Here is a 15,823-nt window from a genome sequence, read left to right as displayed (position 1 = left end):
TAGATAATTTTATTTGAATGAATTTTTCTAAAAACGACTAGAAAAAAATGACGCACCAAGCAATTAAATCAATACCGTAGAATTACTGTAAGCCTATATCAATACTGATAACTGATAACTATAATAATAAAATTAATAAAAGAACTTATGAATAATAGTGGTGATTCGTTAATTAAATTAGCAAGTTTATGATTAAAATGAAAATTAAAAAGATTTAGAGAAAATAAAAGCAAGATATTCCTGCATTGCGGTGAAACTGGAAGTGCTATAGGACGTGCGGTCAGCGCCCTGTACTGGATCTAGCTATGCTCTTTATCTCACTCCTTTTTGTTCTCGTCTCTGCATAGATGATACAGGATTTGAATACATGCATGAAACATACCAAGAGCTCATCAAAAAGTTAAAGCCGCACCGGTGGTTTCTTCACGCGATTTTAACTTTTTTTTATATAATTTATATTCTTCCTTATAAGGTATACCTTCGCATTAATTTTGTTAATATATAAATGCTCGAACGATAGTCAATAAAAAATTTTTATTAATTACTGCGGTGACTAATCCTTCCGACTCAATGAAATTTTTGTGTATTAATAATTAATATCAGTTATTATTTTTTTTTTTTTGGTCGTATATTTGCATTTTTGCTGTTGATTCTGGGTGAAAGCTGATGATTAATGGCAACTGGAAATTTGCCAAAAAGTTTTAGTTTTTTTTTATAATAAAAAAGGTTTTACAATGAAATTGAAAAATTATTATTATTATTATTATTAAAATTTAATTTTATTAGCGACTATCAAATTAAATAAAATAAAAGAAAAAATCACTACATAAAAAGATTAAGTCTTTAATAATATTGCTGTATAAACGTCAACTTCAACAGAAGTTGAAGAGCTTCGTATGTTGGTATAAAAGGGTAGTCATCGTGTACTAGAGACTTTGCTTCAAGTGTTAAAACCTTCTCTACTTCACCTTAAAAAAAAAAAATAAATAAAATAAGCATACATCTCATCATATCTCCGTAATAATTCGACAAATTAAATTAGTAATCCAAATGAATGATTAAAAAACTAAATTTTTAATTTTCAAATTTTATTAAATAAATTCCACCTATATCCCGGGTCAAAAAATTTATTTTGTTTTAGAATAAATGAAAATTTTTAATATTTTTCATTAAATTTAATTTTATGTGTATCTATTTTATATAAGAACTAGCTATTACTCGCCCGCTCCGCTGGGCGCTTTAAATAATTGCATTTTTAGATCTAGACTTGAAATTTAATTAGAGTATTGTTTTGACTTGCACAGATTCCAAATTCTGTCGAATTGGCATGCACCCTTTATCTATATAATTATTCTAGCTAATATTCATTGTAACTTTCAATGTGCAATCATTACAAAATTCCCGTGTCTTTCTTACAAAAATTATTAATAATTGATTTGAAAAAAAAAAAATTTGTAATGAGCATTGAAAGTTTCAGTTAAAGAAATTGTAGGTCTCATAAGTGAAAAAATCTGCCTAGTATATAAACATAACTACACTGAGAGAAAAATATGGTCAACTGAACTAGGAAAATCTAGTTAAATAGCATCACCACTATTTAATTGCAGTTTTTGTACCTAACATTATTTATTATATTGAACCTCAGTAGATAGTTACTTAAACTATTTTCAGTTAAATATCAGCTTAATAGCCATCTTGATTAAGTTTAACTCAGAAAACAGAAAAAATAATTCATATAGCTTGGACCGGGAATCGAACTCGGATCTTTTGGTTACGCGCTAAGGGCTCTTCCAGTTTAGCTATCTGAGACGTCGTCCGTAAAACCTTTCAGTCACCTAATAACTTTTTGTTTAACGCGATAGCAAAAACATATTTATTAAAATATAATCGATATAACTATTTATCAATAGTTACTTGAACTAATGCATAGTTTGAGCAATTACAAAAAAGTTCAGAAAACTATATTTTCATAATTGTGATGTTATAATTCAGTTAACTATGCACTTTTCTCTCAGTGTAATAGAATTAAAAAATTTATTTTAAACAAATGACAATCGAATAGAATAAATTTAGTTACAATAAAAATTCATTATTTCTAAGTCAAAAAAATATAGGCTCCGGATTAATAATCACCAACATATCATATACTAAAACCTTCTCCAAAACACGTTGCATCTTATGGTATAAGTATTATTCCGATCGGTTCAGTAGTTTTTGCAGTATAACCGGACAAAAAAAAACGGTTCTCCATTTATTAGCATTATTATTATTATTATGCTTTACTTGTACACCTCTCGGTTTTTACAAGGCTGATTCCTCTTTTTTCTCCTAGCTCTACGCTTTTTCTATTTCTCATATTGGACCTCAGCAAGTCCCACCCGACACTTCATTTCTACTTTTAATTTTTGCGGCTGTGGACCGACTTATGCTTTCTGTACCGTATTCACCCTGAACCTCCCCTTCTCAGGCTGTTGGAACAGAATCATGGGGAAACCACAGAGAAAACCCATAATAGTACAGTCGGAGCTGGGCTAAGTCTACAGTGATTGATAAGAAACTCTTCTTTATCGACCACTGGAGCATTAGGCCCCTCTCCTAGTGTGCAGAGATCCCTCGCGCTAGCCAACGCTGACTAAAGTGGTCACCCATTCAAGTTGTTGCTTAAATGTGTGATCGCCCAAGTCAGACGTGTACCGCCCGGCTATCTCTGCCACTTCCAGAGGCTGGCAACGTAACGTAACGCACTTATTTTTAATTATAATCACTGAAAAATATTGGTGCGTGCTGGGATCGAACCCGGGTCCCACTCTTTCGAAAAGCGAGCACCAAGCCGACCAGGCCATTGCCAGCCTCTTTTTCCATTTATTAGTATACACGGAGAGAAATTTATAGGAACCTTTCCAAAAATTATGGGAATGGTTCCTATAATAAAATGATCATCATAGGTATGACTCCTATGTTCATTATGGGAACCATACCCATAGTTTATTGGAAACGTTCCTATACAATAATAGAATAGCTTCAATATATTATGGGAATAGTTCCTATAATATTATAGGAATTGTTCCTATACTATTAAAGGAATGGTTCCTATAATATTATGGGAATGACGCACATAATAATAGAAAAATGTTTATGTTCACAATAATGAAGCAATCACTTGAAAAATATAAAGTAATTATTACATATTTTTTTGCTAATAAATTTTTTTTTATAAATAAAAATTGATCTTTCACTAGAGTGAAAAAATTTCTTTTTCATAATTTTTATTCACGTGTGTATTTAATCTTAAATTGTTTATTCCTACTCAGTGATTATTGTGTTAGATAATATTGAAAAATACTGTAGCAATTATAAAGTTTCTCTAATAAAAGGAATATTTTCTTACTATACAATTAGAGGAGCCAAGTAGGTATGGAAATTTATTGTTTATTTTTACAATTTCATTTTATTTTTAAAACAAATTATTTATCTACAATACATACGTTGAATATTTATTAAATCTACCTTTTGGGTATTTAACTTTGATTGTTTATATGAACAATATTACTTATTTTATATATTTCAAATGATGTTATTGAGAAGCAAGTAAAATTATCGAAATCACTAATAATTTCAAATGCTTCAAAGTGGCCATCGAAGTCACAAGTAACTTGAATTGTAATGATAAATATCTCAATATTATTCAGCATCATCACTATAATATTATGGGAATGGTTCCCATAATATTATAGGAATGGTTCCTATAATATTATAAAAACTATTCCTCTATATTATGGGAACCATTCCTATATATTATGGGAATTATGCCGATAGTACAGTTATAATTATAGATATCGTTCCTATAATTATAGGAACCATTCCCATAATTATAGAAACATTTCCCAAAAATTATGGGTACAGTTCCCATAATTTAAGTAATCGCTCCTAAAATGGTATAGGAAAACATTTCGTTAAAATTATAGGAATGATTTCCATATTCTTCTCTCCGTGTATTAGATTACATGTATCGATTTTTTCATCTCAACTCAACAATTTATTTCATTAAAAATTCCATAAATCCATAATAATATCTTCGAAAATTTAGTATAATTTAAAAATTAAAATCTAATTAAATTTTCTCAAGTAATTTCCAAAAGTAAAATTACAATTTTATTACAAAGTAATTTAACAATTCTTGATTTTGAATTCTCAATTTTAAAAATTCAAATAATTTCCGCGAACAATCCGGAGCATGCGCTGAAAAAAATCCCTCAAATAAACTGATATCATTGGCGCCCAACCGGATCAATACCCACTATCTCATGACGTAAATACAATCCTATTACCGATTCGCCTACACATTCCCCAAATAACCACTTAATTTCTCTGCTAAAATCCAAAGTTTGTTCTCCTTACTAACCTTCCTCTCTCCAAAAAAGCTTCCCTATCCAAAAACCCAAGTCTCCGTCTTAAATAAACTAAAAACGGGCTCAAAAAAAGGGAAAATTCCCTCCGATTGAAGAGCCATCCATGAGCTTTTAGCTCCCACTCTCAAGTCGAGTCGAGTCGAACTTCCACGAAGAGAAAAATTAGTCGGTCTGTTGTAGGGCGAGCCAGTTTTCGCGCATCCCTCGTCAACCCTCAAGAAGCCTACTCACTACAAACTAACAACGGTGTATAAAACACACAACACACTAGCATACATACGAGTACCGTGGGACAGCGGGTATGACACACTTCAGTGTCTGTATTGATAACGTGATAGTCCACCGTTGCACTGAAAAATAGTTTTAATAATTGTAAAACGCAATTAACGTTAATTATCGATCGAGCATATTCGTGGAAATTAATTAATAAGTACTAGTGTAATCGGTGGTGTAATTTATAGATAGACACATCCATTGTATCTCTGTTGCCTTGAAAGCTCCGACAGAACTCAACAAAATCAATTGATTAAAGAGCTGCATTAAAACCAACAAATGCCAATGTGTAAATAGTAAAAATCAATGTGAGACATTAAATGTTAACGTTTGTTTGAGGTAAAAAAGTTATAAGGGTGGCGCTGGAATATTATTTCACACCTTAACCGAAAAAGTTAATTATAACTCACTAATAATTATTTATAATTCTAATTATATTCACAATCATAATCCACAAGTACAAGCTGAGAGATCTTCAACAAACGCCAGTAAATACTGCTTTGCAGTGATATATATGTCATGTGTGGATTTTTATATATTTTTCCGCGACATGAGTGTTGTCATTAAAGTGAAGCTACTCGAGCTAACACGACAAGATGAGTTGAATTCACAAAAGCTCACAAAGCAAAGGTCACTTTATAAAAGCTTTATGAATCGCTTGTAAGATTTTTTTCTCTGGTTGATTATTAATTGATATTATATTTAAGTGCTGTGAAAATATGAATTTGACTTTTGGAAATTTTAGGTATTATTTTCGTTTGGAGAACAGTTGATAATTCTTGAACCATTATTTGGATATGCATATGTGAGGTGCATGTATATCGGGTAATAGTAATGGCGAAACACCTGTTTCAGTACGCCAGTGACCTCTTTTCACAAGAAACAAACTTGGAATTTAATTACAAGAAATATTATTTTTATTGTCGGCTATCATGATATGGAATTATATTTTATTATCGGGGTTAGCTCGAAAAACTTTAAATAATGCGAAATAAATCTGGATCGAACAAGCCTCAGTGATCATGAGGGATGCTAATAGTGATGAAATAAATTTACATGTTGATAATTATGATAATAAAAATAATAATTATGGTGAAGACAATGACTATTGCTGGTGGTGCTGGATAACTTATTATTTGCAGTATTTTAAATCCATCCTACTGAACAACGATACTGTCGATTACAAGCACGGCTCTTTAATACGCTGTGCAGACCAAAATCACTTATTGATTTGTAATTATAATTATAATAATAGTAGTAATAGTAATAATTATTCGAGTGATAAGTTTTACCGTAAATGGAATCGCTGGAGGCGTCAAAGTGAATTTGTTACTTTATATGATAATTACGATGACAGTGACAATACCCAAGGATCTAATTTAGTGACTTTAGAATTCGGAGTTAGGTTAAATTGTACGCTGCATTGGGCACTCGGTGGCGGATGACTCGGGCAGGAGCACCTTTTTCCGTAGAATTAGACCTTTTTTGGAGGTTCGGTCATGACCAAAGTGGAAACGATGATGGTAATGATAATGATAATGATGATGAAGATGATAATGATGATGATGGTGGCACTGTGAGGAGGCTTTGTGCTTTGGGGCATTCATTGGTAACGATTACAGTGACTCGGAAAAATCGGTGCGCTTGTAGTAGTTGTTGTTTCTGTGGGTTTATGTTCGGTTTCTGTTCACCGGGATTCCCAGTGTAGGGATTGTAGTGATGGCGGACTTACCTGATATGTCACACCTCACTCCCGAGGAGAGGCGCATCATTGAAGAGGTTATGATGCGACAGAAGCAGGAAGAGGATCGGGAGAATGAAATCATGAGGTAGGTCATGGAATTTTGGGTTCTGTTTTTTGTTACGGGTATTGTTTTTTTGCATTTCGTTGGAAATTGTTTGGTAGTAGTGTTGTCAATTGTTTTTGGTTTAGAAAATTTTTTGATTTTTGATTTTGAGTTTTTTTTTTAAGTTTAACTTTGATTGACAGTTTAAAGAAAATTTTTTTTAATGATTTTGATAATTTTAAGGTAACCAATTTCAACATATGCTTCGTCGGCATTTTTAAAAAATAATTTTGGGATTTAAAGATGCGTAAAAATTATTTGATTCGATAAAAAAATATATAAAAAAAATTTTTTAATGTATTTTTATAGAAACTAAGATTATTTTTGATGATTTGGAAAGGTTTGACGGTGAAATGCATTTTTAACTAGGTCAAAAAATATTTTTGATAAATTTAGAGGATATCTTTTTGAAGAAATTTTGATAGACTGATGATTAAATTTAATTGAACGGTAACAACACATTTTAAAAATTTTTTTAAAAGCTTACTTTAAAACCCGAATATGCTTTTGGTAAAATTTAAAGACAGTTTAGTCAAGACGTATTCGGAAAACTTCAAAGCTTTAATTATTATCATCTAATTACACGGAAAAAAGTAAACTGTAAAATTTACTCGAATTCCGGTTAATTTTTATTGGTTCAAACAGTAAAGCGGATATCGGGATGGCAAAATATAAATGTTACTGAACTTAATGTAGAAAGTGTCAAAGCTACAATTTATAATTTAATATCGAAAATAAGTGATTAGTAGCTGTCACTATAGTAAATAACGACTCTCTCAATCTTAAAAAATTACTGTTTCAAACAGTAAAAATTGCTGTTTCAATATATAGTCCATACTATGAGGAAAAGGGGGTCTCACACTGAGAGAATTTAACATTTGAAACAGTAAAAATTCTACTTTTAAAATATATATTTTACGTCGAAGAAAGTCAATAATTATAGTTTGATTTTTAGCGTTGTGTTTAAAATTTACCATTTTACTATGTAAATATTGACGTTGCTAGTATTAGAAATTTAGCAACTGTATTTTATACTTTTTACATATAATGCGATTATTTTTTAGGTACGAAATAATAAATGTCAAAGTCAAAATTATTAACTATTATACTTTAACATTTTCGACATTCACATAGCGAATATTACTGTTTGAAATAGTATTTTCTTTTATGTAAAGAATAAATTGTAGTATTTAAATGATAAATATTACATAGTGATTATTAAAATCACGATTTTACTGTTTGAAATGTTAATTTTTAGCAGTTGATCATTACTTATTATAAATCGACTATTATTTATTACAGGTTTACTTTTTTCCGTGTAATTTTGAATATTAAAAAAATTTGGATGTGTGATTAGAGCTTGAATTTGATGATTAAAGCTTGAATTAAATAAACGATAATAAATAATTTTTGAAGTTTATTTTTAATATAAAATTTTGAACTCGAATATGCTTTTAGAAAAATTTTGGTCTAGACGTTTTTGGCATACTTTATAGCTTTAGAACTTAATATAAAATTATTTTAGATGATTGAAAGTATTTTAATTTTAAAATTCATAAAAACCGATTGATTTTTCCAAAAAAAACACTAAAAAAATTTGAAAAATAATTTTTTAACCAATTTCCAGATATTTTTGATAAATTTTCCGGATTAGTCAGTTCTGACCAATAAAAAAATGTGTTGAATGCTGCCAAGTTCGTAAAAATTCATCAAATTCGTCAATTTGATCAAAAAATGCCGTCGAAGAAACAATGTGTAATATTCTAATTAAAATTAAAATTTTACCATCAATAAATGATTAGAAAAAAAAAAAGATGACGCGAAATAAGAAAAAAAATCTAAAAATAGAAAAAAAGATGTAATCTATTTGGGAGGTCGAGAGTATTTCAATAGAGCTTGTGTCCTTCTGGCTGATGACGGCGAAACTTTAAATAATACTCCTGACTCCTTAGTTTTCTCCGGGCAGCGTCCTTTACATTTTCCGCTCATCCTTTCAATCAGTTCCTTTGCGATGAGGACGTCTACGTCGACAACTACCTACCTCCAGACGACGACCTTAGGGCAAACCACTCTCGGGTCTTCTTACTGATAGATCGTGCCAAGAGCTGTATTCCATCTCACTCATCTCAAATAGTTTTGGCAGCCGGCATCCGCCATACTATTTGCTTTTCTTAGTACAAAGAAACCATTATCTTCCTTGTACAGTAGAGCTTTTTTATCTACCAATCTTTCAATCTTTCCGTCACATACTATACGTGAATGTAAGTTCAAAAGAAATTTATCCATTCGCTTTAAAAACATGACTACATATGGTCTGATATCGTTTTATATAAAAAAAAAAATTTATTTGCTATAATTTTTAATTTTTTATAGAAACATTTACACATGTACATCAATTAACGTGCTATATTAATTAAAAATTGATTTAGTAGGTGATTAAACTAAAAAACAATGCCAAATAATCTCCTAAAGAAAGACAAAAAAATTGTTTTTATTTTATTACTTCCCGGGTCGAAAAATTTAAACTGATTTTAAGCTAAATGATCTGCATTTGAACTTATTGATCTGTATTTGAACTTTAAAAAACATTTTTATCGGTATTTGATCTACTAAGGTAAAAGCCCCAATTATTGACGGGGGTCTAAATATTGACACCCTAAATTATTTTTAAATATATTAAATTATCTGTAATAAGAATAACGATCAAATAAAATTTTATTAAATTCTAATTAATTAAAAAATTGAAAAAAATCACATTCAGTTCAAAATATTAAATATTAATTATTAAAAAAAAATAAAGTTAGCACCAGTTCATCAAATCAGCTTACGAGCGTCTATTTTCTTAACAACTTTGGTTAGAAAAGCATTTTTTTTAACTGCCGAGTTTAAATTAATTTTTTCATGTAATTATATGATTTATTTTTTTTTTAATTAACAGTACATGAAATATTTATAAAATTAAATAATCGAAATTAATTGTATGCTTTATAATATTTAAATAATGGGAGTCAATAACTAGTTCATAATTTTTATATAATAACTCGGCGTGTTTTGGTGTTAAATAAGTTTTAGAATAAATTGTTATATTTTTAATAATAATTAATCACTCATGGAAATTATTATTAATTAACTTTAATAATATTGATTACTTTATATCAAGTTTTGATAAATAAAAATATAATCAAATGATTCGACGCATGCGCAGTAGGGGCGTCAATAATTGGGGTTACGGTACGTCAATATTTAGATCAATCAGTTTTTTAACCCGTCAATAATTGGTGTATCCAGATCATATATTTAATTATTCAAAATTAATTAGTCAATATCACTGATTATCATTTTAAAAAAAGAAATTGATTAGTTAAAACATTACTGAAGACATTACCACAAACAAAATTCATCGATACACGGAGAGAAGAATATGGAAATCATTCCTATAATTTTAACGAAATGTTTTCTTATACCATTTTAGGAGCGATTACTTAAATTATGGGAATTGTACCCATAATTTTTGGGAAATGTTTCTATAATTATGGGAATGGTTCCTATAATTATAGGAACGATATCTATAATTATAACTGTACTATCGGCATAATTCCCATAATATATAGGAATGGTTCCCATAATATAGAGGAATAGTTTTTATAATATTATAGGAACCATTCCTATAATATTATGGGAACCATTCCCATAATATTATAGTGATGATGCTGAATAATATTGAGATATTTATCATTACAATTCAAGTTACTTGTGACTTCGATGGCCACTTTGAAGCATTTGAAATTATTAGTGATTTCGATAATTTTACTTGCTTCTCAATAACATCATTTGAAATATATAAAATAAGTAATATTGTTCATATAAACAATCAAAGTTAAATACCCAAAAGGTAGATTTAATAAATATTCAACGTATGTATTGTAGATAAATAATTTGTTTTAAAAATAAAATGAAATTGTAAAAATAAACAATAAATTTCCATATCTACTTGGCTCCTCTAATTGTATAGTGAGAAAATATCCCTTTTATTAGAGAAACTTTATAATTGCTACAGTATTTTTCAATATTATCTAACACAATAATCACTGAGTAGGAATAAACAATTTAAGATTAAGTACACACGTGAATAAAAATTATGAAAAAGAAATTTTTTCACTCTAGTGAAAGATCAATTTTTATTTATAAAAAAAAATTTATTAACAAAAAAATATGTAATAATTACTTTATATTTTTCAAGTGATTGCTTCATTATTGTGAACATAAACATTTTTCTATTATTATGTGCGTCATTCCCATAATATTATAGGAACCATTCCTTTAATAGTATAGGAACAATTCCTATAATATTATAGGAACTATTCCCATAATATATTGAAGCTATTCCATTATTGTATAGGAACGTTTCCAATAAACTATGGGTATGGTTCCCATAATGAACATAGGAGTCATACCTATGATGATCATTTTATTATAGGAACCATTCCCATAATTTTTGGAAAGGTTCCTATAAATTTCTCTCCGTGTATTTATATTTGATTGCTTAAAAAAAATGAAATAACTTTGTCTCTTATAGCGTCAATAATTGGGGCTTTTACCTTATTCAAATTATTTTTCATCTGTTTTAAGTCTAAATAACCTTTTAGTAAAATAATTGAGCAGCTATGAATATTTTATGCTGTTTCTAATCTAATAAGACTAAAAAGTTTTAAAAATTTGATCGGTTTTTAGTCTAATTAATTTGTAGATGGACTTTATGGATTGTTTTCAAATTCAATATGAAATCTTATACTGTTTTTGATCTACAATTTTCGCTCTAAATGTTCGAAGGCCAAAAGTCGACTAAGATGACGACATAATTTTTTTGACTCAAAAGTATTTCATTAAAAATTATAAGTCGCATTTATTTGAAAAAATAAATTAATTTATAATATAATCATGCGCTCTCTTGTTTTATGAACTGAACGTCGATTATAACCTTACTTCTGTCACATTAATTATATTAATTAATTTATATTAATATAATTTATATTAATATATTAACAATTAATATGATTATATATATATAATCATATTAATTAATTTGTATTAACATACGTATATAAAATAGTTCTCATCGTTTGATTATGGATCTAAATCTAGAGTTTTCTAATTATCGATATTAAACACAATGTGAATACATCAACAAGATTAAAATATTGACAAAATGATAAGATTAATATTAAAGTTTATACTTTCACGCATCATTTAATGAGCGGTATTCACTATTTGGTAGTGCGAAGAATACCGTTTGGTATACATTGCATCACGAAATAGTGAATGGTCACTATTTCAGTTTCAGAAAATGAAAAGCCGTGCCCTGTAGAGGATCTTCGAGGACATGAATAAAATAATAATAAATAAATATATTATTATTATTTTTATTATTATTATTAATATTATTATTATGAAATTCGTAAAAGGTCGGTTTTGATCTACAGGCGATGAAAAACCGACTAAAAATTATGGAACGTTTTGGTCTGTTTTTGACCTTGATGCGATCAAAACCAGCTAAATGATTGTGACAAAAAAAGTCTGATTTTGGTCTTGAAACAATAGAAAACAATTGTATTATAACATTAAAAATGATCTGAAATTGGTCTGAATATTGGGAATAGTACGGGCCAAAACAGATTAAATCCTTATATAAAATAGATACACATAATAAAATTAAATTGAATGAAAAATATTAAAATTTTCATTAATCATAAAACAGATTAAATTTTTTGACCCGGCTTAATCCTTCAGATTTAACTCATCAGTAAGGAGATGATTTAGCGATCATGCGCCACCTGTCGGATATTTTAAGTGCTATTCATAGTTTAAAAATTATATATGGGCAGATATGACCATATTAGACCCAATATGAGCATATTAAGTCATATTAGTTCCAATAAAAAAATTTTATAGAATAAATACATGTTAAAATATTAAAAAAGGTTCACTTGAGCCAAGAAAATATTTTTCTTCCTAATTATTTTCTTGAGTGAAAAAAAAATTTTTTTTACACAAGAAATTTCACTTGTTCCAACAAAATTAATTCTCTTTAAGAAATACGTATCTTGATTCAAGAAAATTTAATTAAGTCAAGAAAATCTTGTTGTTTTGAGAAAATTCAGCCTCTTGCTCCAAAAAAAATTAGTTCTTGATAGAAGTAAATTTTCTTGTCTTGAGAAAATTTCTCTCTTGCTCCAAAAAATTAAATATAAAGATAAAAGTAAATTTTCATTAATATTTTTATTGATTAACATGTCAAATAGGAAGATCAAATAATATTTCATCATTTTTTTTTCATTCAATATGTATAATTGCACGCTAAAATAATATAAAATGGGTATCAAATATTCTCGAGAAAAATTTTCTCAAGATGAGAAAATTTTTTTCTTAGCTGAAGTAGGTGGCGCTGCTTCCCCAAAGTATCTAAAAATCTTGATCAAATATAAAAATTTATTGTATCAAGTATTTATGATAATTCAAATTAAGAAAAAATGACTTCCACCAAGAATAGAATTTCTTGAAAAATTTTTACTTCGGCCACACAACTTCGGTCTTCCTTCAGGCACCTGACAAATTTTTTTGAGCCAAGAATTTTGGTCTCCAGTCAAGAAATTTTTCTTTCTATGTATATTTTTAATAACTAACTTTTGGCCAGTTTTAATATATATTAAATGTAATTAAAATACAGTAAAATATATAGAATATTTTTGTAAAATTATCAATATGATCACATAATTTTCAATGCATATTTTATATTTTTTTTAACACTTTTATCTACTTAGAAAAAAAAATGTTCTTGAATAAAGTATATAATTTTGAAGAACTTCATCTTCTTGATTTGAGTAAAAACATTTTTAAACTAAAAAATTTTTACTTGGTTTAAGTAAATTTTACTTGATTCAAGAATTTTTTGTCTTGATTCAAGACAATTACCCTCTTTATAATTATTTTCTTGTTTCAAGAATTTTCCTCTCGAATCAAGTTAATTTTTTTTTCAGTGTATACAATCTACACTTTTCATATTTTGACATTCAGTTTTTTTATAAAATTTTTTTAATGGGAAAAAATGGTCATATTAGTCCACAAATAAGCTAGTTAATAATATAAGAGCATTTTAAAAAATTTTTTCATAGAAAATGAAAATATTAATTACATAAAATAATTGAACTCAAAAATTAATCGTTTTGTTCACCGTTGGGATGACAAGACTGCTAGGATAAAGACGGAAGACGGCCTTAATGGTACTGTAGACATGACAGGGTGCCAAGATGCTGTTGCTGTCTCCTGTATCAGAAAAAAAGTGAGATGAGAGGCGATAGATAGGGAGTAAAAGAGACAGCCGGTGCTTTGCCATCGATGAAACTCAATTTGTTCAGGGGGGATAGGCAAACTGAAATAGAATTAAATCGCTGTTGTACCTTGCTGCCTTGAAATATACATTTGCCCTCCCCTCTACCTACCCACTTCTCACCCTCTTTCTTTTTTTCACCTTAACACTTAAGTGAACATGCAATTTTTGTTTTTTTTTTCTACCCGCATTTAGACTTTGATTTTCTTGAGGGAAATTTTTAATATTTGCTATTTAATACGTTTATTTTTTTTTTTTTTTTTTTTTTTTTTTTTTTTTTTATTAAGTATAGGTTTTACGTTCACTCACGGTTGATTGGATTTTAATTCAATTAATGAAATTTTTTATCAAAGAAACCTAGTGGAAATATAAAAAATCACTATTTAAATTTTTTTAAGAAAATTTAGTTATTAAATTTATTTATTCAGTTGTCAAAACTTTTTTATCTTACAATTTTATTTTTTAAAAAGCTATAAACAGACAGAGTTGCATTATAAATTATAAATTATAATTATGACTAACGTCTATTAAAAGCGTGAACTTCAGCTGGTAAATTAATGCCGAGATATCGTTCCATCAACAGAGTTGCACACAAAAATCCAAATAGAAACTATTTCCTCTCTCTTTTCGCCTTGCGCAACTCCTCCGTCTAGCATATTCGTCTCATCCCCGCCTATTCATCTTTAATCTTTTCCTTCCTGTTATAAACTACCTTCGCATCGGGGAAACTTTTGAGACTCATGATTAACCGAATTCCCGAAAGTATTTCTCTCGAAAAAAAAAATAATAATGTAAAAAAGGAAAAATTCTTTCGTAAAAATATAATTAATTCGGAATTTTAATTAATTCAAGGAATTTTAATTCAATGACTTCTTCACGGAAAAAAGTAAACTGTAATAAATAATAGTTGATTTATAATAAGTAATGATCAACTAAAAATTACCATTTCAAACAGTAAAATCGTGATTTTAATAATCACTATGTAATATTTATCATTTAAATGTTACAATTTATTATTTACATGGAAGAAAATATTATTTCAAACAGTAATATTCGCTATGTGAATGTCGAAAATGTTAAAGTATAATAATTAATAATTTTCACTTGGATATTTATCATTTCGTACCTAAAAAATAATCGCATTATATGTAAAAGTATAAAATACAGTTGCTAAATTTCTAATACAAGCAACGTCAAAATTTACAAAGTAAAATGGTAAATTTTAAACGCAACGCTAAAAATCAAACTATAATTATTGATTTTCTTGGACTGGTAAAATATATATTTTAAGAGTAGAATTTTTACTGTTTCAAATGTTAAATTCTCCCAGTGTGAGACCCCTACCCCCCTTCTCCTCATCTGAGTTCCCTCTTCTCCTCATAGTATGGACTATATATTGAAAGAGCAATTTTTACTGTTTGAAACAGTAATTTTTTAAGATGAGAGAGTCGTAATTTACTATAGTGATAGCTATTAATCACTTATTTTCGATATTAAATTATAAATTGTGGCTTTTACACTTTCTACATTGAGTTCTATACACGGAAAAAAGTAAACTGAAATAAATAATAGTCAATTTATAATAAGTAATGATCAACTGCTAAAAATTACCATTTCAAACAGTAAAATTGTGATTTTAATAGTCACTATGTAACATTTATCATTTAAATGTTACAAATTTATTCTTTACATGGAAAAAAATACTATTTCAAACAGTAATATTCGCTATGTCAATGTCGAAAACGTTGAAGTATAATAATTAATAATTTTCACTTGGATATTTATCATTTCGTACCTAAAAAATAATCGCATTTTATGTAAAAAGTATAAAATACAGTTGCTAAATTTCTAATACAAGCAACGTCAATATTTACAAAGTAAAATGGTAAATTTTAAACGCAACGCTAAAA

At 28.1% G+C, this 15,823-nt stretch overlaps 1 protein-coding gene across 13 annotated transcripts in view; it reads left to right on the top strand.

Moving 5' to 3' along the window:
- The first annotated feature begins 4,576 nt into the window (after positions 1 to 4,576).
- LOC123261624 (regulating synaptic membrane exocytosis protein 2) overlaps positions 4,577 to 15,823 on the top strand; it is a 119,047-nt gene continuing 107,800 nt past the window's right edge. For 9 of the 13 annotated variants that reach the window (XR_006508703.1, XR_006508709.1, XR_006508707.1 and 6 more), the window contains exon 1: positions 4,577 to 6,511. Coding sequence is in view for 1 of the 13 variants with exons in the window: in XM_044723320.1 (XP_044579255.1) it covers positions 6,402 to 6,511 (110 nt within the window). In the remaining 12 variants the exon portion in view is untranslated. The remainder of the gene's footprint in view (positions 6,512 to 15,823) is intronic. The other 4 variants (XM_044723320.1, XR_006508705.1, XR_006508712.1 and 1 more) reach the window with 2 other exon arrangements.

Source organism: Cotesia glomerata, linkage group LG3, assembly GCF_020080835.1.
Source record: "Cotesia glomerata isolate CgM1 linkage group LG3, MPM_Cglom_v2.3, whole genome shotgun sequence".
In the NCBI taxonomy this organism is placed as follows: domain Eukaryota; kingdom Metazoa; phylum Arthropoda; class Insecta; order Hymenoptera; family Braconidae; genus Cotesia; species Cotesia glomerata.
This window is presented reverse-complemented; position numbering and strand designations above follow the sequence as displayed.